The 24,261-nt window shown below is 39.5% G+C and overlaps 1 protein-coding gene across 2 annotated transcripts; it reads left to right on the plus strand.

Moving 5' to 3' along the window:
• The first annotated feature begins 429 nt into the window (after positions 1 to 429).
• LOC124882664 (proline-rich protein 5-like) lies at positions 430 to 24,053 on the plus strand. 2 transcript variants are annotated; one of them, XM_047389126.1, is made up of 10 exons: positions 430 to 627; positions 3,272 to 3,354; positions 6,416 to 6,598; positions 6,757 to 6,837; positions 8,370 to 8,476; positions 15,097 to 15,188; positions 15,265 to 15,405; positions 21,372 to 21,516; positions 21,598 to 21,885; positions 23,076 to 24,053. In XM_047389126.1, exons 2-10 carry the CDS (start codon positions 3,329 to 3,331, stop codon positions 23,426 to 23,428), a joined length of 1,416 nt encoding a protein of 471 aa, XP_047245082.1. In that variant the 5' UTR covers positions 430 to 627; positions 3,272 to 3,328; the 3' UTR covers positions 23,429 to 24,053. The 2 variants fall into 2 exon arrangements, with proteins under 2 accessions (XP_047245082.1, XP_047245081.1); XM_047389125.1 differs by lacking the exons at positions 430 to 627; positions 3,272 to 3,354 and adding an exon at positions 5,146 to 5,276.
• Positions 24,054 to 24,261: the final 208 nt, after the last annotated feature.

Here is a 24,261-nt window from a genome sequence, read left to right on the forward strand (position 1 = left end):
TTCAAACTTTTTTGTTCAGTATATAATTCCACATTTGTTAATTCATAGTTTTGATGCCTTCAGTGTGAAGCTACAATATTCATAGTCATGAAAATAAAGAAAACTCTTTAAATGAGAAGGTGTGTCCAAACCTTTGGTCTGTACTGTATAACTAAACACGCTGCTGCAAAGATGATTGTACAAACTAGGGTGTAATTATTTGTCACAGTTTCTGTGTTTTTAGTTTGATTAAAATGTTTTTGAAGGTATAATTACATAACTTAATCTTGTTACATGTCTAGTTCTAACACAGAAAGAGGGTGGACTTTATTTGGACCCGGACTGCATCTCCATCACACCCACCGGGGCAAAATCACACGAGCGCACACACGCCTACTCATACGCGCACGCGCGCCTCTCAGTTTTACGTTTTTTTACTTCCTCCCTGGCTTCCTCGCTCGCGGACAGTGAAAGCTCAGTTGACAGCTCGCGGTAGCTCGCGCGCGGAGATTCAGAATATTATAACGGAGCTTTTCGTGCGGAACGGGTGGGATCTTTTCACGCGCTGTTAGAGGAGCTTATCGAAACACTGAAGGTCCTTTTTTTTGGATTAAGTGTGCAATTATAACTCACAAAGAGGGCAGAGAAGTGAGTATAAAACTATTTAGTCTTAATTTGTAAGGTTAGCTGTCACAAGAGAGTAATTTTGACGTCTCCTGAGGAACATTCTTAACTTTGAAGAAGTGTTATCGTCATACATTGTGCTTAAACTGTAATATAACCCCGTAGCTGCCTCATATAGACGCTGTCAGTCCTGAAGGATAGCAGAATAGCCATTTCAAAAGAGAGAGACCAATGGTTTGCTTTTTTTAACCCCAACTTGTGGACCCCTATCTTGTGGTTTCTCCCAGTAAAGCAAACGACAAACCATCTGCAAGTCACAGACATTTATTTTAGCCCATGTCTGGTGCTGGGTTATAATTTCCATGTAGGGCTGCCAGCCTGTAGAATGCTGTGCGTGTGCGTGTGTGTGCGCGCGCTTGTGTTGAAGCAGATTATGGGTGCTCATTTTCAGCAGTGATTTGAACAAGTACATACCCCTTGAACCTTTTCACGTTTTGTCATGGTACAAACAATCACAAACCATGTATATTATAAATAATGTGTGTTTTTTAACAGTCAGGCATTTTCTATACCGCTTCTTCCATAGTGGGTCGCGGGGAAGCTGGTGCCTATCTCCAGCAGTCTATGGGCGAGAGGCAGGGTACACCCTGGACAGGTCGCCACTCTATCGCAACACACAAACAACCAAGACACACTCATTCACACACCTAAGGGCAATTAAGAGAAACCAATTAGGCAACTAACAGACATGTTAGTCTTTGGACTGTGGGAGGGAGCCGAAGTACCCGGAGAGAACCCACGCATGCACGGGTAGAACATGCAAACTCCGTGCAGAAAGACCCCCCTGCCAGGAGTCGAACCCAGGACCTTCTTGCTGCAAGGAAACCGTGCTACCAACTGCGCCCCCGTGCAGCCTGTTTTATTTACGTATTTTGCTAATTAAAATCTGAAAGTGTACTCTGCATATGTATTCGGCACCCATGCATTTGAAGCTAAAGACTTTCTGGAAAATACAGAAAGGTGAAAGCCTGAAGTGTTTTAACAGCTTTTCTTCTAGGATTACAATGTTTATCAATCAATTCTGACAAACTTAACTTCCACCTGCCAAAGAAAAGCATTTCCGCAGCATGTTGCTGCCATCACCGTCTTTCTCCTTGGAATGGTGTGTTCAAAATGACGTGCCCTGTTTGTTTCACCGCCTATGATGTTAAGAAGTGAAGCCAGAAAGTTCAGTTTTGGTCTCATCTGACCAGAGCACATTCTTACACACATTCTGATGTGCCCCATTTACGACTTGTGGCAAACAGCAATCATGACTTTTCTTCCTGCCACTCTTAAAGGCCAGATTTGGATCTCCCCCGAGTTTTGGATCTTTGCAGCTCCTCTAGACTTACCATGGGCCTCTTGGCTGCTTCTCTGACTAATCCTCTCCTGATCTGGCCTGTCAGTTTAGGTATGCCGCTCTGCCACACTCTTCAGTTTTGGAAGATGGATTGAAGCATGCTCAGTTAGATGTTCAAAGATTTGGATGTTGTTTTATAACTTAAGCCTGTTTTAACGTTTCCACAACTTTCTCCCTGACCTGTCTGGTGAGTTTTATGTTCCTTGTGATGTTCTTTAACTAACTTCTGACATAATTTAACTGAGGTTAAGTTATATACAGATGGACTCCATTCATAACTTAATAAAATAAATAATAAAATAAATCAGTAGTAAAATCAGTAGTAGATCACTCATTAAAACCACAAACCGATGCCTGAGGATAAATGCTTTTTCTCTTCCATAACCTCAAATTAGTAAACACAGCAGCACTGCCCTTTAAGCAAGTTACTAAACCTTGGTATTAGAAGGTGATGCAAATAGGCATCTCATCTTGGAGCATCAGGTCTAAACTATGATGCATGTGTGGTTGCCAGATAGGATACATTTCCCTCTGCAGCAGGTTTAAAATAACCTACCCACCAGCTGCTTTTATACGCCATCTTGACAAAGAAGAGGTTTAAATATTAAAATTTTTTACAGCAATTCACAAACCAAAACTGATCCGCAATGTGCTTTATCAGGTCTTGCTATGTGTTGCATGGTGAAACATACAGGTTTCAGGACAAAATGGAAGAAAACAGAGAACAGTTTTCATATAAACAGGCTTTAATCGCCCTAGATCTTGACCTCAGCTTCACCAGACAGGTCACACCCACAACGCCCCTCACTTTAAGCTGTGAGGCCTCTACTGAAGCTTTCCTTGGTTGCATGCTTTGCAGCAAAACATCTAAAGCCACATCTGAAGCAGTAAAGTGGTTTACACACAGTCACTCAGTTTGGGGGGCTGAGAAAAAGGGACCCAGACTTGTCTGGTACAGGGCAAAAAAGCCTCAGCTTCACATGTATGTGCCACTCTATCTGGGTGACTGCTCGCGAAGGAGCAAGGGGCATCTGAGTTTGTGGCAGGATCAAATGTCCGTCCCAGCCACTTTACTGTAATTTGATTAGAATGCTGCGTGTTGTTAGCCAGAGGTATCTCTGTTACGGAGATCCTTACCAGAGAACCTTGCATCATCTAGTATGCATGCTTTCTGCAGAGCAGAATCAAAATAATTTTTTTTACACCTGTGTCTTTTTTGTGACATGTCATTCAAGAGCACATTAACCTTGAACGCTTTTTTTTCAGATGCTGGATCGTTGGTTGCAGTTGCACAGCGGTTGTTAGCCATCTGTTAGAGTTAACATGGAGCGAGACGGCTCATTTAGGAGGTAAGACAACAAACACACTTCTCAGCAAACATTCCCCTTGAGTTTTACCTCAGCTCCCACTGTATGTGTCCTCATGGATGCACAAAGACTCTTAATGATGCACATTAATGCACATGCATTCCTGGATGACCTCATTTGTGCTTTCACTCTTCTTCTTGCTTTGTTCGGTGATTAGACTGCAGCCTTCCTGTGCAGAACAGGGGCCAAAAACTCACACGTGTTTCACTTCCTGCTCACGTCAGAGCTCTTTGCCTTTTACAAATCCAGAAAAAGACACTTTCTTCCTTAGCTCAGATAACATGTCTAGACAGCGATAGCGACTCTGTGCTTTTTTTGAGTCTCAGTATCTATTTATTCTCTGAGCTTGGCAAAACTCCTAACTGAAGTGTGCAAATGCGTATCTTATTTGAGATAGTTTGGATATTCACAGTGAACTGAGTCTAGTCTCCTGTATCTTACAGTGAACTATTTATATGGACTAAGATCCAGATTGGTAGACGGACCAGCAGCACACCTTCTCTCCTTTGCCTTCATATTCTTACTTATTTTCTTGCTTTTTCAATTGCTTTTACTCAAAACAGAAATCAATAACTAAATGTATTATTGTGATCTTAATACACAGATCTCAGCTAAAATATATAATCAACATATTCTAAAACAGGGGTTTAGAATGCTAAACTAATGCAGATACACGTGTCCCGTGTACCAAATTCAAAGGTGATCTGAGTGAAACTAATCTAAATATTTTGACAGCTTTCGTGTTTGTATTTAGCGGTGTCCAGATGCTAGAGATGAGCAGTATTGTATTGTTTATCCTTAAAAAGAAGAATGATGCATGTTTTCAAGCCCCAAAAACTGATTTTAGGATTGGGATTGTAACACTTTTTCCTACTGTTACTTCCATGAGAGCATCTTAAAACACAATTGAACCCAAATGTTGTGTCGTGTTTAGTAGCTGCACTATTTTGTGTAAGAGTTAGAAAAGTTTATAGTTGTGTAGTGAAAGAGCCTTTTCAAAAAAAGCTTGTAAGCTTTATTTTGAAGCTGTGTTTGTAAGACTCTGATGATAACCTGGGATGTATCTACATGTCCTTTTTGGCTGCACACTTATGCTGGGGTTGCCACAAACCAAACATAGTAGAGTTTTTACGCCAGATGCCCTTCTTGACGCAACCGGATTCGAAACTGGGTCCTTTGTATCAAAAAAGCAGACTTAAAATTTGAAGTCCGCATGTCCATGCCTTCAAGGTGGACTCCGATTACCAAGGACCAGCAGCTGAATTTATCTTTCTTATAACTGAGGGAGATTGTAGTAATCATAATTCAAATAGGTGAGAGACAATGTGCCGCAACCAGCAGGGGATGGTAAGTGCTACATTAACTCTGCTCTATATGTCCAGAGTAACCATGGGTCACTTTGTTGGGCATCTCATTAAAATGACTTTAAACTGTAGAAGCACCATGGTAGGAAATGTTCATTGTTTTAAAACGTACCTTAAAAATCTAGGTGTATCCTTTATAACGACCCGATCTGCACCTGCTATCATCAAAACTTAGTCGGGTAAACAGCTTGAATACAACTTCTATCTTCTCTGAGCTCTGCTCACAGATGGAGAGAGAGAAAGATGAAGTGAAATGTGTCACCTTTAAATTCTTCCCGCCCTCTTTGGCAGCCCTTGAACCTCAAAGGGTTCCTTTGTTCCAATGGCACAAAAGCTCTCATGGTCACATGGCCACCGGGCTGACACAGACTGGCAAAGGGACAGAGACACAGAGAGGTTGAGTGGGTGAGGAAGAGTGAAGCTGGGAAGTTTTAAAAACTGGAAACCAGGAGGCCGAGGCGATGCTTCCATCCAGATTAGTGTGACTCACACACATCATGTCATGGAGTGGGGATGTGTGGTTCCCTTTTTTGTGCTTGAGTAAGTATATATCATCATGTTTGTGGGATGCATTTGTTGGTATCGTTTCTGGATTTCTGTCAATTGTAATACAGTTTCTATATGCACTTCTCATGCACCACTTCAGACACTCCGGCACACTCTGCACTTTGTTCTGAACATCCCAGATAATTTTCTAAAGGCTTTAATTCAAACTGGGTTTTTTCCTCTGTTTGTCCTTCAGTTTGTGTCTTTGCATTTCGTTTGCTATACCTGTCTCTAGACGTTTAAACAATGCAGTACATGGGCTTGTGTTACCTCTATCAGGTGGCTTGTAGTAAAAGGGAACCATCCTTTAACCATTCTTTTTTAAGGCAGTTAACTCTTTTCTTTTACAAAACATAGTTTAGTAAACTCCCCAAAGTTTTTTATTGGTTGAACTAATAGAACTGGACCTTTACTTTTCTTAGCCTTTTTCAATTTTTCATAGAATAATCAATTAGCCTTATTGCTGATCATTATTTCATCCACTCTGTGCAATGCACCTGTACTGGTGGCAGCTAAACAGGCACTCAGCATGATGCTGCGACCACCTTGCTTGATAGTTGGTGCCTTTGATTTAAAAGCCTTTTCTTCACTCTTCCAAACTTATTTTAATCATTCAACATTGTGACCAAGTAAATCAATCTCAAGGTTGAGTATTGGCTGGTAACAATGTACACAACATATACTACGGAGTGGGAAACTTTTTCAAGCAGATTATAATTACAAAAATTTGACGACTGTTGGCATCGCTAGAGTGTATCTTGCTTAATAGACCAAACGTTGGTGAAGATTTTTTGTAAGCAGTAAAGTAGACTAACATTCAGGTGTTGGAATGGCCCCAAGCTCAACCCTGCTGAATATTTGTTGATTATGCTTAATAGCTGGGGCTGCATCAGGACACTAACCAACCAAATGAAATGATCTCGGACCCTTCTGCCAGTGAAGTGGTCACATAAACCCAGAACTATGCCAGGGCCCTTGAGGGGGTAATGTCAAAAAGTTTACATATTAACACCAGTTAGACAGCATCTGATTGTTCCATGGTTTAGCTGTGGTAAATGGGTCTGCTTGCAACCTAACAGATCTATCGTTTGTGGCTAATTGTATTTTTCTTCTTCTTTCTGTTGGATCTCAAGGAGCCTCCAAAACAAACTGCGATTGGGCACCGGCTCGTCCTCTAGCCTCACTGACCTCTCACAGGCAAAAAGCTCATCAGGAGTTGGGGAGAAGGGAGGGACAACCGGGGGGCTGTCAGAAGAGTGCAGTAGGAACAAAGAGACACAGCAAAGAAGGGCCGGGGCCAATGCCACCTGGAACAGGTCCGTGAATTAGATGTTCATCATGTTTACACATAATTACCTGTTGTTCTGATATGACGGTGCTGAAATGAAGTTGTGTAATACTTTAATGCCTTTCAGCTTGTGGTAATTTGTCTTTTTTATGTGTCTAAATGTTTTTGTTTGATGTTTATCTTCAGCATCCACAATGCGGTGATCTCGGTTTTCCAGAAGAAGGACCTGGGAGAAAATGAACTCTATACTCTAAATGAAGGTGTCAGGTTAGCTCTCCGTCACAAGCACCCTGGACCTTTTTAACTTTAGCTTTTTTTTAATTTAAGGTACATCTAACTAAATAACGTTGTTGGCCTCAGCTCTCAATTCGAAGTTGCTTTTTTGCAGCCATTTGCACATGCATGGTAACAGTTCCTTCCACTGAATAAGAAACACTTTATGATTATTTGACCAGATGGGAACAGACAGGTTAAGGTTATAGAAAGGTCACTGCTGTTTACGTTCAGTGTACCTGAGGGCTGTTTAGACAGGGCTGTCAAAACTGTGTTTTGTAAATATTAAAGTACACAAACAGGTTTCCCCTGACTGCATACACCTACCGGTGCACACATTATTTAGAGCAATGTCTGTTCTTCTTGGAAACATAAATCCGCATTCTCTAAGATTACAGCTCCAAATGCAATGCATTTTATTGGGAATTTGTGTCATCAACCAACACAGAGTAGTACATATAGGGAATTAGAAGGAAAGTGACACAATCCCCATGTACAACAAAATAAAATATAAAATCCAGTGCAACCACAAGTCTTGAAATATAAGCTAATTTATAAATAGAGTCAACCTGTGATTTATTTCAGTATTAGCACAGCTGTTCTGTGAAGGCCTCACCTTAACTGACAGGACTGGCAAGAAGAGCATAAATCAGACAAACAGCCAATATTCCCATGGTAACTCTGGAGGAGCTGCCGAGATCTACAGTTCAGGTGGGAGAATCTATAAGACGGCTGTTAGTTGCACACTCCACACATCAGGCCTCTATGCCAAGTGCCATTTAATTATTGATTTCAAACATGTTCAGCAATTCATAATTTTAACATTTGATTTTTGTAATGCTTTAATCCAACATGTTTAAAAATGAGTAGGCTAAAATATTATCTTCCAGTATATTTTCATAGCCACTTTGCCCTTTTTTTATATTTGCACTATTTGCAGTTTCACTAACAGATCACAATGAACACAACATCCTGATTGAGAATAATAATGATAGTAGCATCAGGAAAGCTGGTCAGTCCCAATATATGTGAATGCCACACTTCTCAGATGTTTATTCATGAAAACAACTAAATACCATGAAAGATTTTTCTTCTAGGTTTAGCATTACATATAAAATCTTCCTAATACAGGGTTCTATCTATACCATCTGACCGTTGAAATAAAGATTTTATAATTGTCAGATATGCACTATTTGAACAGTGATTTCACATCAATTCAATTCAATTCAAAGATACTTTATTGATCCCCGAGGGGAAATTAGATTGAGCAGTTGAGCAGCCATATTTGTCTCGACGGGCCCATGTTCTCCATTTGTAAGGAGTAAACCAGCTTTTTCAGATGTTGCTACAGCTTCTGAATGCAGAGTACATATCTTTCCTAATTTTCTGAGACTGCTGCTGTTTAAACACAGCAGTTTGCTTAGGGAATTCTTTTCCATCTGGTTTGTTTTTTAGACAAGGACTAACCAGTGATGCATGTGTGTCTCTTCCTGCTTTATTTGCCCTCGTGTATCTGTGTGTTATAGGCAGCTGCTGAAGACTGAGCTGGGCTCCTTCTTCACTGAGTACCTGCAGAATCAGCTCCTCACCAAAGGCATGGTCATACTAAGGGACAAGATTCGCTTCTATGAAGGTGCGAACTACTTCTAGTTGGAGAAATTATGTACGTTCATAAAACAAAATAACAGCATGTTCAGCTTGTGTGACTTTTATTTTTGGATCACTGTATCTGAAAATTACTGAAAATAAGTCCCATGACTAGAGACAAATAATCATCTGTTATCTGAAAACTTCAAGTACGTGCATTTGCAGCTAAGATATTTTAGTGTTGGACATAATGGAAAGGATACCCAAAGAAGAATACATTTCATTTAGTCTTTCACCTTTTGACTGGTGAGTCATGACATTTCCAGATGGTGAGGTCCCATTGATTTTCATCAGAAATTACTATTTTAGCTCAGACAAAAGGGACTTAAAATTTATTTATTAACACACGTTTAGGCTCAAATTATGATTATTTTTGGCCCATATTTTGATGTGAACTGAGTTCAAAGGAGATGTTATACTCTGGGGTGTCTTGTTATGTCTTGTAGTTTTGATGATAATGGTGTACAGATAATTAAAGCCCCCAATTCAGTGTCTCAGAAATCTTCAATAGTACATAAGATCAGTCAGTCAGTCAGTCATTTTCTACCGCTTATTCCATAGTGGGTCGCGGGGGAGCTGGTGCCTATCTCCAGCAGTCTATGGGCGAGAGGCAGGGTACACCCTGGACAGGTCGCCAGTCCATCGCAGGGCAACACACAAACAACCATGCACACACTCATTCATACACCTAAGGGCAATTTAGAGTTACCAATTAATTGGTACATAAGATCAATAAAAAGGATATTTTAAACAGAACTCTTAGGCTTCTGAGAAGTATGTTCATTTCTATACACTATAAAAGGTAGGAGCTCCTTTGCATTAATTAGTGCATCAATGCAACGTGGCATGGAGGCAATCAGCCTGTGGTTCTGCTGAGGTGTTATGGAAGCCCAAGGTGCTTTGATAGTTGATAGTGAGGGATTGCTGCAAAGTCAACGCAAGTGACTGTCCACTGTCTCTACATGCTCATCTGGGAGGAGTGAATGCTGCAAGTCACTGACTGGATGCAATCTGCTGGGTTTCCTTAGACAGAAAAACTTTTTATCCAATTTGAATAAATAACTAACTCTGACTGGACTGTTCAATGGTTAGGATTAATTGGAATGTATGAACCTGACTGTTGTGAAGTGCCTTGAGACAACATGTGTTGTGAATTGGCGCTAAATAAATAAAACTGAACTGAATTGAATTGAATTTGATAGTGACATTCAGGTCATCTTCATTGTTGTGTCTGGTGCTTCTCATCTTCCCCCTGACAATACTCCATAGGTTCTGTATGGGGTTCAGGTCAGGTCAGTTTTCTGGCCAGTCAAACTCAGCCACACTGTGGTTACTGAATCAGCTTAAGGTACCTTTGGCAGTGTGGGCAGGTGCCAAGTCCTGCTAGAAAATAAAATCAGTATCTCCATAAAACATGTCAGCAGAGCGAAGCGTCAAATGCTCTGAAATTTCCTAGTAGATGGCTCTGTTGACTATGGACTTCAGAAAACACAGTGGACCCACAACTGGAAGATGACATGGCACCCCAAATCATCACTAACTGTGGAAACACACTGGACTTTTTTCTGTAACTTCCCACTCTTCCTCTGGGACAGATTTCCAATTGAAATGCAAATTTCACTTTCATCTGAAAAAAAGACTTTGGACCACTAAAAAGCAGTCCAGTTGTTTTACTGCTCAACTCAGGTAAGATGTTTGTAGCCTGGTGTAGGATTTGTCTGTGTGTGGTGCCTCTTGATGGGCTAATTCCAGCCTCAGTTCACTCCTTTTGAAGCTCCCTCAAATTTTTGCTTGACAATTCTCTCAAGGCTGTGGTTATCCCTATTGCTGATGCACCTATTCCCACCATACTTTTTCCTTATACTCAATTTTTTATGAACATGTTTGGATCCAGCACTCTGTGAACAACCAGCTTTTTTAGCAATTATCTTTTACTCTCCTTGTGGAGGACGTCAATGACTGTCTTCTAGTCATCTGTAAAGTCTGCAGTCTTTCCCATGATTTTGTAACCTCCTGATCCAGACCGAGATCATTTAGAGGCTCAGGAGACCTTTGCATGTATTTTGAGTTAATTAGCTGATTAGGATGTAACACCATGAGTTTGCAAAATGTAACATTTTTATAATATTCAAATTTTCTGAGACACAAAATGTTGGGCTTTCATTATCTGTAAGCCATAATCATCAGAATGACTAGAAGTAAAGGCTTGTAATATGTGAGATATGTGGGATGAATCTAAATTATATATGAGTGCCATCTTCTGAAATGAGTGATAAAAATATTGAACATTTCACAATATTCAAACATTTTGTAATGTAGCTATTGACATACTGCATAAAACCATAACCATGTTGTTATAGGCTATTTTCTTCCCATGTTGTCCTGGGTTAATTTGTTCCTTCTGGATGAGTTTCTGATGTGCCGTTCAAGAAATTGTGGGTCAACTACTCCTGAAAAGGTTCACCACTTATCCACGTTTTCTCCCGTGGTGTAAAATGGCTCTCACTGTGGTTCACTTGAGCCATAAAAGCCTTATAAATAGCTTTGTAACCCTTTCCAGACTGATAGGTGTCCCTGAATTTCTTCAGATTGGGACATGACGCTGTGCTTTTTGAGATCTTTATGCTACTTCCTGTTGTCAGACAGGTTCTGTTTAGGTGATTTCTGGGTTGTAGGGCCTCACAGTAATCGGGCCTTGGTGTAGCTATCAAAAAAACAGAACTTGGCTAGCCATAAAATGTGGTTAATCAAAGTTCATTCATGATCTAACAAGAGAGGAACTACTTCTTCATACAGGGCCAGGTTGGTTTGGACAGATTTTATCCCTTAATACAGGTCCTTCTCAAAAAATTAGCATATTGTGATAAAGTTTATTATTTTCCATAATGTAATGATGAAAATTTAACATTCATATATTTTAGATTCATTGCACACTAACTGAAATATTTCTGGTCTTTTATTGTCTTAATACGGATAATTTTGGCATACAGCTCATGAAAACCCAAAATTCCTATCTCACAAAATTAGCATATTTCATCCGACCAATAAAAGAAAAGTGTTTTTAGTACAAACAACGTCAACCTTCAAATAATCATGTACAGTTATGCACTCAATACTTGGTCGGGAATCCTTTTACAGAAATGACTGCTTCAATGCGGCGTGGCATGGAGGCAATCAGCCTGTGGCACTGCTGAGGTCTTATGGAGGCCCAGGATGCTTCGATAGCAGCCTTTAGCTCATCCAGAGTGTTGGGTCTTGAGTCTCTCAACGTTCTCTTCACAATATCCCACAGATTCTCTATGGGGTTCAGGTCAGGAGAGTTGGCAGGCCAATTGAGCACAGTGATACCATGGTCAGTAAACCATTTACCAGTGGTTCTGGCACTGTGAGCAGGTGCCAGGTCGTGCTGAAAAATGAAATCTTCATCTCCATAAAGCTTTTCAGCAGATGGAAGCATGAAGTGCTCCATAATCTCCTGATAGCTAGCTGCATTGACCCTGCCCTTGATAAAACACAGTGGACCAACACCAGCAGCTGACACGGCACCCCAGACCATCACTGACTGTGGGTACTTGACACTGGACTTCTGGCATTTTGGCATTTCCTTCTCCCCAGTCTTCCTCCAGACTCTGGCACCTTGATTTCCGAATGACATGCAGAATTTGCTTTCATCCGAAAAAAGTACTTTGGACCACTGAGCAACAGTCCAGTGCTGCTTCTCTGTAGCCCAGGTCTGGGGAATGCGGCACCTGTAGCCCATTTCCTGCACACGCCTGTGCACGGTGGCTCTGGATGTTTCTACTCCAGACTCAGTCCACTGCTTCCGCAGGTCCCCCAAGGTCTGGAATCGGCCCTTCTCCACAATCTTCCTCAGGGTCCGGTCACCTCTTCTCGTTGTGCAGCGTTTTCTGCCACACTTTTTCCTTCCCACAGACTTCCCACTGAGGTGCCTTGATACAGCACTCTGGGAACAGCCTATTTGTTCAGAAATTTCTTTCTGTGTCTTACCCTCTTGCTTGAGGGTGTCAATAGTGGCCTTCTGGACAGCAGTCAGGTCGGCAGTCTTACCCATGATTGGGGTTTTGAATGATGAACCAGGCTGGGAGTTTTAAAGGCCTCAGGAATCTTTTGCAGGTGTTTAGAGTTAACTCGTTGATTCAGATGATTAGGTTCATAGCTCGTTTAGAGACCCTTTTAATGATATGCTAATTTTGTGAGATAGGAATTTTGGGTTTTCATGAGCTGTATGCCAAAATCATCCGTATTAAGACAATAAAAGACCTGAAATATTTCAGTTAGTGTGCAATGAATCTAAAATATATGAATGTTAAATTTTCATCATTACATTATGAAAAATAATGAACTTTATCACAATATGCTAATTTTTTGAGAAGGACCTGTAAGTGAAATCATCATTTAAAAATGTCTTTTTGTGTTTACTCAAGTTGTCTTGTCTGATATTAAAATATGTTTGGTTATCTAAAACATTTGTGGCCAAAAATAAGTAGTAAGTTGGATAATACTTTTGCACAACACTATCTTTATAAATGTTGCTGCATCCGATCCAGTTTTAAAATTTTTGAGTGCTGACCCTGTTGACAACATGGCAGAAGATTACATATTTTAAATCAAATTAAAGGAAATAAAATCTAAAACAAGAAATTCTGAAATATTACTGGAAGAATGAGTTTGTTTAGGTGTTAGCAATAACTCAAACATTTAAAAACAAATTATTATTGTTATCTTTTAATTACAACAAATTTTCAAGGTTTTGATCATTTGCTTTATTTCTAGAGAACCCTGGTTAAATACACATAAAATAACCATCTCTTCTTGAGAGTTCTTTAGAAACTTTAGTCTCCATAGTAAAACGTCTATGTCTCCTTGCTTTGAGTAACAGTGTTCACAGCAACGCTGATTCATTTCTGGGAAACTCCGAGATCAGTGCTTTATCTTGTTTGGCCTCAGATACGGAGTGCCAGGGAAAAATAATTATTGACTAAAATGCCAGCTGCCAAGTTTACCTCATGAGTTACCCATTAGTTTGAACTGGGAGAGTATGGCTTTATCTCTCCTCGGTGAATTCAAATGAAGGACATTATTTCACACAAACACAGAGTTATTTCAAAGACTTTGAGGAGATAAGATAATGTAAAACATTTATCTGAAGCAGCTTTAAAAAGACAGAAGACTCACACTCAGAAGAGCACACACGACTGTGACACTGTTGTCACAGAAACTAGACAGGAAGTTATCCTTTACGTCAGTATCACATATAGATGGTGACAAATTTAGGATATGTCAAACCACAGAAACCTACAGATCTATTGTTCTGACTACACCTAATGTACCCAAATGTAAGTTCTGTACGTAGATGCTGGTGGTACAGCACCTTGCAAATGTGTTCATATCCTTTGAACTTTTTTGCGTTTTGTCACATTAAAACCACAAAATTCTGTGTATTTTATTGAGATTTTATTTGAAAGAGCAAAACAATGTAGCCAGTAATTTTGATGTGGTGGCGCCATTGTTTTAATATTCTTCGACTAACAAAAATGTGAAAGTGAGATGTGCATTTGAATTCAGCCATCCTGAGTCAAATCGTTTTCTGCAATTACAGCTTTAAGTCTTGTGTGGTATGACTCGACCAGCTTTGCACACGTAGAGGCAGACAATTTTGCACATTCTTCTTTAAAACTAGCTTAAGCTCAGAACAGATGGAGAACGTCTGAGAACATGATTTTTCAAGTCTTCTCACTAATTCTCTGTTGGATCTACATGTGAATTTTGACTGGGCAATTTTAAAATGAATATGCATGATTTGAACTATTCAGTGGTAGTTCTGGTTGTATGTTTAATTTAGTTTTTCTGCTGTAAGGTAAACCTCCTCCCCATACTCAAGTATGTGGCGGCCTATAACAGGTTTACTTAAGCTCTTACCCTGTATTTAGCTCCATCCATCTTCCAATCAGCTTTACCCCCTTTCATTTTTCTGTTGAAGAAAATCATCTCCACAGCATGCTGCTGCCACAGCTATGTTTTTTGGGTTGTGTGTTCAGGGTGATGTGCAGTGTTAGTTTTCCTCAGAAACTGTGTTGTGCATGATCTGACCAGAGCACCTTCTGTCTTATGTTTGCTGTGTCCCCCGCATTGTGTGTAGCATACTACACACAGGGATTTCTTATGGCTTTCTTTCAAGAATTTTCTTTTTGACACTCTTCCATAAAGGTCAATTACTAGTTGTCCTGTTGACAGATTCTCCCACCTGAGTTGTGGGTCTCTGCACCTCCTCCAGAGTTATCATTGGCCTCTTAGCTGCTTCTCTGATTAATACTCACCTTTTCCCAGTCTGTCAGTTTAGGTGCATGACCTTGATTTGGTTGGTTCCACTTTCAGAACTTTCTCACTGACCTGAGCTGTCTTCCTTGGTCTTCATGATGCAGACTGTTACTAACGTTCCCTAACAAACCCAAGTAAATACTGCAAATTTGTGTTACAAACACCACAGGAAAACATTAAACACTTAGCATGCAGAACTGATTTTATTGTTTTATTGTGATGTTTCGTTTACATTCTTGCACAATTATTATCCTGTTTCCATCCAAGGTCAGAAGCTGTTGGACTCTCTGGCTGACACATGGGATTTCTTCTTCTGCGATGTTCTGTCCATGCTACAGGGCATCTTCTACCCTGTGCAGGTCTGCACATTCATAAACATGCTCCCTGGCTAACGAAAGCTTCATTGTTGTGAAAGGTTTTTGATTGTTTAAACAGGGAAAGGAGCCATCAGTTCGTCAGCTTGCTCTCCTCCACTTCAGAAACATCATCACCCTCAACCTGAAACTGGATGAGGCATTGTCTCGACCCCGAGCCAGAGTCCCCCCCTCCATCATTCAAATGCTGATGATCCTACAGGTATCTTCTGTCTCTTCGATTTTCTAGTCTGTTTTACTCCTGTCCAAGCTTTTTTTTTAAATGCTTAAGCTGTACGTGGAGCAGATGGAAAGTAAATTATCTTTTTTAGATGGAGAGTAGAGGTTAGAGGATGAAGGAAAGTTTTTTTTCTTTCAAAGAGATCTCACAGGAAGTAATCTCAGTGTGAACATAGAGTAGAGTTGTCTTCCCATGACCATTAAGTCCCCTCTGCAACCTCCCTGAAGTGAATTATCCATGTTTACACTAAAGCAATGACATCCCCAAAAGACCAGAAAGAAGAAGCATGAGCTTGTTAGACCTTCTTATTATATCGTTTGTATGGTTGAGGGAGATCATTAATGACTTAGCACTCAAAGGCAAAGAAAGTTGCATAACAAAATTATATTCGCTGTTTTTGGAAGCATGTTACCCCACATTTCTATGTTTTAATGTTACAGTTGAAGCCAGTACCGCATGTTTCTTCTATGTTGTCTTACATTTGGATTACTGCACCTTGTCTTTGACTTGAACTTGTTTGTGGTTTTCCAGTGTGGTTTTGCACCCTTAAAGTGCTTTACAGATATGGGTAGAAGTTCCTCAAACTGTAAACTGAATTTAACCTTTTTGTGTTTGCCTGTTCCCAATCAGTTGATATTTGACATGATTTATTAGGCTTGTAAAAATAACAAAAACACCCTTAGTCCTTAGAGAATTAAGATTAGTGTTCATGGATCAACAGTAAGAAAGACTCTGGGAAACATGGCATCAATGGGAGAGACAAAAATCAATTATAAACTCAAAGGCCCGTCTTAAATATGCTATCACCAAGACTTAAGGAGACAAACGTAGCTCTCCATTTCAGAAAAAAAAAATCATGTTTACAGTCAAGCAGGGTGGTGGTGGTTTAGGGCTGCTTTACAGCATCAGAATCATCATTATTTAATCATTTATAAAATGGAAATAAAAATAGCTGTTCAATAAAATGCCATTAACATAAAATACAAGGTTAATAATATCAGCAATAAAATCAGCAATAAAAGGCAAAGAAGAAACAAGGACTGGCCTAATGGTCGTGCTCTCTGGAATTAAAAGCCAGTTTGAAAGGATGAGTTTTTAAAAGAGATTTAAAATGGTCTAAATGAATTTTGAACCAGCTGAAGATGGCGAAACAGATACAGATCAATCCCATGATAGAGGGAGTTGCGGTAGTCTAGTCTAGAAGTAAGAAAAGCATGAATAACCCTCTCAAGGGCACTATGATGAAGGTATCCTTGATTTTACTAATAAGCCTGACATGATAAAGGCTAGACTAGACTACTGCACTGACCTGAATTTAAAATATGAATCAAGGATCACCTCAAAATCTCTAACAGACACACACTCAGAAGAGTTCAGTGCGGCCTTTCAGCAGGTCAGATTTACCAAATAGGATGACCTCTGTCTTTTTAACATTTAGATAAAGTTCAGCGCTGACCAAGCTCTCAACTCCGCCAAACTTTTGAGCAAGCTCTGCTTTGCCTGACATCCTCTGGATTTTAATAGAGGATAAATCTGAATGGTATCTGCATAGAACTGGAATGACACATTATATTTTTGGAAAATGGACCCCAGAGGGAGCAGGTACAAGGAAAACAAAATAGGACCCAATATAGAGCTTTGTGGCACACCCTTTTTAAGAGTAGCAAAAAACTGGGACATAAACTGACCCAAATGGACAAAAAAAGCTTCTGTTGGATAAGAAGCACTTAAACCATTTTAAGACTCTGCCTTTAATACCAAAAGATTGCTCCATCCTTGATATTAAAATGTCATCATCTACTGTGTCAAAAGGAGCAGTAAGATAAAGAAGAATAAAAACAGCAAAATTGCCAAAGTCAGCAGTTAAAAGTGCAGTCAGTGCTGTGCCAAAACCTAAAACCGGACTGAAACCTCTGATAAATATCATGAAGTTGCAGGCGCTCTGGTTGCTGAATAAAAAACACCTTCTCTAAAAGTCGAGAAAGGGCAATTTGGAAATAGGCCTAAAGTTTGAGATAACAGTAGGAGGCAAATTGCTCATCTTTCTTTGAAAGCAGCTGGAACAAAACCTAAATAAAGAGAGATGTTAACAAAATTTAAAATCCAGGGACATGAAGCACTAAAAACTACCTTCAATTATCTAGGAGGAATATTGTCACCAGGACAATATGATGGCCTCAGCTTTTGGACCAATTCTAAAATCTGAATGATGGACATAGGTTTAAAATGACCTAAAAAAGCTGAAGATACAGGAGCTACAGTAGGGTCAAGGGTGCAAAGTGAGGTTAAGAACCAAACAGCACCAACGATATCATTAGAAAATGTTAGAAACCGTTCACAAAGTAAAACAGAAGGAGTCTGGAATCATTCATGAAAGAATTTAATGCTTGCTGATGTTCTCAGAAACTATATTTGAAACAAGAAAAGAACTTTCAAGGGTTATTGGAGAAAAAAACACAACTAGGAAATGCAAAACTACCCCCAGAACTGCTTCAGCTGGTTTTTTTTAATTGGGAATCCTTTTTTGCCTTTGGAGACCCTTTTTCATAACAAATGTTGCCTCACATTAGTTTGCAACGCTATAATTTTACACGTAGTAAAAGTATGCAATGACCAGCACAACTTGTGTTGCATGTTAAAAGGTTTGTCACTCTGCATCACAAACGATGGTAAAAAAGCTGTTGTTCCCGAGTAGAAAGCCAGAAGAGGCTAGAGGAAAAGTAAGACTTAGTGGTCATTGTATAGGATGTTTTTTATTCTTGCTAAAGTGTTGAAATCAGTGAGACAACCTGCTCTGAAGAAAATAAGTTTAAAGAAGGGCTCTGTTGTCATCATATAAAATGCAACTTGTTACTTAAACACACTGTGTTTCTTTGAACACCTCCATAATACGTATACAACAACAACTTTCTGAACAAGTCTTAAGTGTCTACGGTTGTACCTAAAATTATTTAACCTCCACTGTTAATTAGGTTTATTGGAAAGTATACAAATCAGCAGTGGTCTGCAACACATGAAATACACAAAAACAATTTAAAGAGCTCCACACAACTAACATTACAAGTGGTTTCTCCAGATTCAACTCAAAAAGCAACTGTTAATGATGGCCGCAGTCACAAAATTATTCAACCCCTTCATGACAAGCATCTTTAGTGCTTAATAGAGAATCCCTCTTCTGTTATGACCTGTTGCAAACGTGATTCAAATCCAGACGTCAGCTTCTGGCGGCGTTACTGAGAAGTCTTAGCCCACTTCTGATGAGTCTCCAGTTGATCAATAACTGCAGCCACCCTTTTTAAATCTGACCAGAGATTCCCAAGTCAGTTCAAGTCAGGTGCCTATGGTGGGTCTGCTAGTGTCTTCTAGGACTTCTTCTGAAAACAAGCCTTGGTGGGCTTTGAAGTAGGCTTAGGATCATTGCCCTGTTTAAAGGTCCAGTGATGTCCAAGCTTCAGCTTCCTCAGAGATGGGATTATTTATGAAGAATTATAAACAGGGGGTGAAATAATGTTTAGACTTCAGTAGACATTGAGAGTACACTTTACTGTAGAATTTGGTGCAGAGCCTTATAATAATAATGTTAATTAATTAGATTTATTTTATTTAGACTGTTCTTGTGTGATTTGTTTCTCCTGAACAATTTTCACTTTTGCCAGTACACTTGATTTGCAGTGAGTGTTGAATAATTTTAGTGGCAATGTGCATACAGTTGAGGAGAAATTTAAGTCAGGACTTTGTCCCGGTCAGTCAGTAACGTTCTGGAGTAAGTTCTTCACCAGCAGCGAGATCTGCTTTGTGTCATTGTCATGTTAACTCGGAACTAGTTTTAGGCTGACTGTTTTAGGGTTACTTTTAAAATCTTCTCAAGTACTCCTATCTTCATGTTTCCTCCTACCATGGCAAAATTCCCAGTTCCACATGCAGTAAAGTCACCAACATGTTGGATAGTTGCTTTTTTTGGTTTTAGCCCTATCCCTTTTTCTCCAAATACAAGCAATGTTTTTGTGGTTCAGAGAGACATGCTTCCAGTATACAGAATCTTTTTCATGGCTGTCCTTAGCTTACTTCAGTTTGGCTTGAAGGTGCCAGAAGTGGAGATTTTCTTGTTCTGCAACCTTACATTTAATTCCTGTGCATTGCGCTAGTGATTGTCTTCTTGGAGAAAACAGTGTCTAAATTGGTTTAGTAATTCATTAGTACGTTGGCAGCTGTTCTGGGGACTTTAAAGATATTTGTTACTGCTTCCTACCTCTGCCAGGCTTGCTGTGCTTTGTGGCTCTGTTACAATTTCTTGATGATAATTTTCATTCCAGCTCTTGACTCTTCGAAAAGCTGTGATAATTTTATTCTACTCCTAGATGAGCTTAAAAATGCTTTCTCAAGTCGAAACTGTTTTTTGACAACATAAACTCTAGCTGAAATTCTGTACTATTTGAAAATCGTCAGTTTTTCCTTAATTTTGTTTGCTTTGAGTATGACAAAGTTAATACACACCATTGCACAACAGTGGTCTGTGCTACAGCTCAACTAAAAGGTCAGCCCTTAAGGGGGTAATAAATAATTTTCACCCTGGTAGTTTTAATAATTTGCCCTTTACCTTATGGGTTTGCCAATCTCTGGCAACTGTGAAATTCCTACAAAGTTATTCTTTGTCAATTATTTAGCTGTGATGGGCTCAACTACTTGGCAACTAATCAAGAGAACACATGTTTACATGTTTGAGTTTTAAACATTTTCTCCAGTGTTTCCGCTTGTATTATCTGTGCGTTTGAGTCTCTGTGAGGGATTTATTTGTGGTGACTCTTTGACCCGAATCTGCTCCTTCCACATTCAGACACAGAGGCCAAGGGCATCCAGGCAGAACGACAGATGCTTTAACAAACTCACATGTAAAAAGAAGTGTATTTCTCCCATCCCTGCTTTAATCTCATTTTATTTGACTGTAAAAGAAAGGGCAGGAAGAAAGAAAGGCAGGGGAGCAAAAAGTTTAAAATTCAATCGTTAATTCAAGATGTTTTTGCTACTTCTTGTTCACATCTGGTGGTAATTTACTTTTAATTCTTTAAGACCATATGACGCCGGTACACTGACGTGTGCTCTACTCATGTGGCTTGGATCTGTGTGGTTTACAAGCTGCAGCTCAGTGACTCAGAGTATAGAAACCTGGTTGGTTTTCTTCAGGGAGTTGGGTTCTGCAGCAGCAGCCTGCTTTAAGTGACAAACTTTTTGTCCCCTGGGTTCAATGGTTTTCTTGAAATTGTTGAAATCAGCAGACAGAAGCAGCCTTATTTTATTGTTTAATTTCTCTGCCATGGCATCCAAGCTCCTTAAACTCACAAAATAAATTTGTTTACTTGTTATATTTTTTTATTGACCCAAACAGCCCAGAGGTTGTATCGATTCCCATAGTATCAAAGTATTCATAGTGTCTACCCTTGTCTAAAGGCTAAGTATCGGGATGTTTGAACCTATTTACGTATACTAATCGGAAGACATTTTATTATGGTTACCATTAAAGCCATTAATCATTTCATCCCTGATACACTGGAATGTATTGTCCTTGTTGTTTATCATTTTAACATAATTTGTTGCTTTTGTTTTATAAAGTGTTGCCTCTTTCGGTGATATTTTCTCTGTATTGTCTGTCCTATGTAAATTAAGGATTGCTGCTGATGCTTTTGTTATGCAACTTGATTGATATTGGCTAAAACGAATCCTAAAAATGTTATTCTATTATGTCAATTTTTTGCATGATATATTTATTTTACTTATTTAGTTACTATATGTTTTTTAAACAAAGATCAAAAAACATCTGAGTTTTTTTTTTTCCTTTTGAGAAAATTGCGTGATAACCCAAGTCACATTTCTGTCTTTTTTTTTCCTCAAATGTTTCATTGTTTCTGACATTTCCTACCAGCCTAACTTGTTTCTGCGTGTCTTTCATCCAGGGAGTCCACGAATCCAAAGGTGTAACAGATGACTATCTTCGTCTGGAAACTCTCATCCAGAAAGTAGTCTCTCCATACCTCGGGACTCATGGTTTATACTCCAGAGACGAGTCTTCCAATTCGCACTGCTCATCCTGCTTGTTAGGTATGTGTGCTTTTCTGCTGTTATCTATGGTGCTTCATGCTCAGTATTATAAAATGTCTTCATCTCCCTTATTCGCTGTAGAAAAGAAGTTGCAGTACTCGAGGCCTCCCAAGACAAACAGCTCTCCCACTGTGAAGAATCCGGTGGTCCGCTCTAAGAGCTACAACGTTCCCATGCTGACTCCTGTTGTTGAGCATGACATAGACTCATCCTCAGGTGGCAGCACGGGCATAAGACGTCACTCCATCTGTGAGATTTCATCTTGCGTGGAGGAGAGCATCTCAATCACTAAATCCACCGCCAGGATGGCTAACAGCATCAGCGCCTCCAACTCCTCCACAGCTTCAATCACCTCCGGTGCGCTGACAGGTAAACCAAACAGAAGATGCCATTTTCTAGTTTACTGTGCCTTGCAAAACAATCACACCCCCTGAACTTTCCCACACTTTGTCATGTTAAAACCACAAGCTTCAATGTACTTTATTTGGATTGTATGGGACGGACCGACACAAAGTAGTGCCATATTGTGAAGTGAAAAGGATATATGGTTCTATTTTTTTTTTTTACAAATAGGAAATCTGAAATGTGTGGAGCTCTGTCTGAATACTTTATAGAACCATCTGTTTCTGCTATGACAGCTGCAATACTTTTAAGGCATGTCTACACTAGCTATAGCTGACATTCTAACATGTATTTTTGATAGGTGAAACCTGCCACAGTCTGAAGTCATTTGCAGCCTCTAACAAGTTTTCTCACAGGACTGCCCTGTATATAGCTCTATCCAAAGTCCATCTAATTTTAACCAGTTTCTTTGTCCCTGCTGAAAAGAAGCATCCCCACAGCCTGATGATGCCATCACCATGCATGCCAAATGTTTGCGGTGTCCCCGATATAGCTTGTTGCAAACTTTAAACGGGACATCTAAAGGATTTCTTTTAACACTGCTTTTTGTCTTGCCAGTCTTCCATAACCGTCAGGTTTGTGGAGTGTAAGACTAATTGTTGTCCTGTCAACAGATTCTCCTACCTAAGTTGTGGATCTCTGCAGCTCCTCCAGAATTTCTCTTCTGATTAATCCTCTCCTTTCCCAGCCTGTCAGTTTAGATAGATGGCCATGTCCTGGTAGATTTACAGTTGTGCCAAACTGCTTTCCTTATTTGATTGTGGAATAAACAGAGCTCTGTGAAAAATTCCACAGTTTATCCCTAACCTGTGTGATGTGTTGCTTCATCTGTTTTAGTCATGTATGTTCTCTAAAATCTCAGAGGCCTTCACAAAATAACCGTATTTACACAGAGATTAAATTACACACATTTTGGCTATTGAGGTCAATAGTTTGTTATATATTTTATTCAGCTGAATACAACACCTCTCGGATTTTAGTTGTAAAAATTTAAAAAATCATTTATTGTTTTTCTTTTACAGTTATGCTCCACTGTGTGTTGGTCTGTAACATGATGTGAAAAACTTTAGTGGGTGTGAATATTATTGTGGGGTTTCCCTTTAAGCAGCAACAAAAATCATCTCATTCTAACATAATCTCTATAACTGTTTGTTTAGACACTTTAACATCCAGTCAAGACCTCCAGCCCAGTGACAATGACAGCCCCGCTATGCTCCACCCTCTTAAGCCACAGCAGCCCTCCCCCTCCATCCTCCCTGAGCCTTCTCCAGGTGAGGACACTCATTGTACTGGCTCTCTGGAGTTTGACTCCCCCTCAACCACCAAAGAGCTTGCACAGGACACGAGCTCCGGTCCCAGTCCGGCGTCCAGCATAGAGATGACAGCAGACCGCCACACAGAGTCTCTGGACTCAGAGCAGGAACAAGATGGGATCTTTCTTGACTTCTGGCATTACTGCTCGGACGAATCGACGCCCAACAGAGACAGTGACAGGCAGAGCGAAGTCTGACACACATACAGGGGCACGTGGACCATTATTTAAAGAGTTAACACTTCTGGGCCGGGATAGATATTTCTCGCATTGTATGATACCCTTGTGGTTTTCTAGAGACTCTACATCAAAGAAACTCTTCAAGCTGAAGTATTTTTTTCTATGATGTTAAATCACTAAATATGTCAGGTATTTTTATTCCAAATGATATTACCTTGTTGTTTATGATTTTTATTATAATTCTGGGAAGCATAAAAAGTAATTAAGAAATTCAAACTTTATATTTATTTTTAAACAAAATTATTTTAATAACTGTTTAAAATTCTCTGTGTTTTTAAATCTTAAACTCTTACATCACCACTGTGCCTTTTTGCTGCATTAATGGTGTACCTCTGTTAAAAAACAGCAGTCTTTTATGTAAGATCTGTGATGAATTTTAATGTCTAATGGTTTTCTGTTGCTTTAATGTTCCTACACTGTTAGCGTCGGTATTAAAGTGCCAATTTAGTCCTCGGTAAAATGAATGTCAGTGCAAATTTGTCGATCTGTGAAATTAATTTTTCACAAGTTAGCTTCTATCTGAAAATATATGTAAGATCATTTGCAGCAATGATAAACTAAAGTAAACTATATTTAAGTACAACAATCTGTTTCATAATCTTTGAAAAACCAAAGAGTATCGTGGAGACCCTGGATGCAGACTGGTGGACAGACACAGCTGATTAAGGAGTCACACTGATTGTTAAGCAAATCTTCTCACTGCTAGGATCTATATTTCAGACATCAGAGTTCCTACACATTTTATTGCAGAACTGAATGACATTTGAGAACATAGTAGTAACTGTACACCT

The sequence above is a fragment of the Girardinichthys multiradiatus genome, chromosome 17, assembly GCF_021462225.1.
Source record: "Girardinichthys multiradiatus isolate DD_20200921_A chromosome 17, DD_fGirMul_XY1, whole genome shotgun sequence".
Classification (NCBI taxonomy): domain Eukaryota; kingdom Metazoa; phylum Chordata; class Actinopteri; order Cyprinodontiformes; family Goodeidae; genus Girardinichthys; species Girardinichthys multiradiatus.

Excerpts from the sequence above, each read along its gene's own strand:
- LOC124882664 (XM_047389125.1), top strand. The coding sequence starts at position 5,239 with ATGGAGTGGGGATGTGTGGTTCCCTTTTTTGTGCTTGA. Across the intron at positions 6,838-8,369 it reads ACTCTAAATGAAGGTGTCAG|GCAGCTGCTGAAGACTGAGC; the intron begins GTTAGCTCTCCG and ends TGTGTGTTATAG. Across the intron at positions 21,517-21,597 it reads CTGCTCATCCTGCTTGTTAG|AAAAGAAGTTGCAGTACTCG; the intron begins GTATGTGTGCTT and ends TATTCGCTGTAG.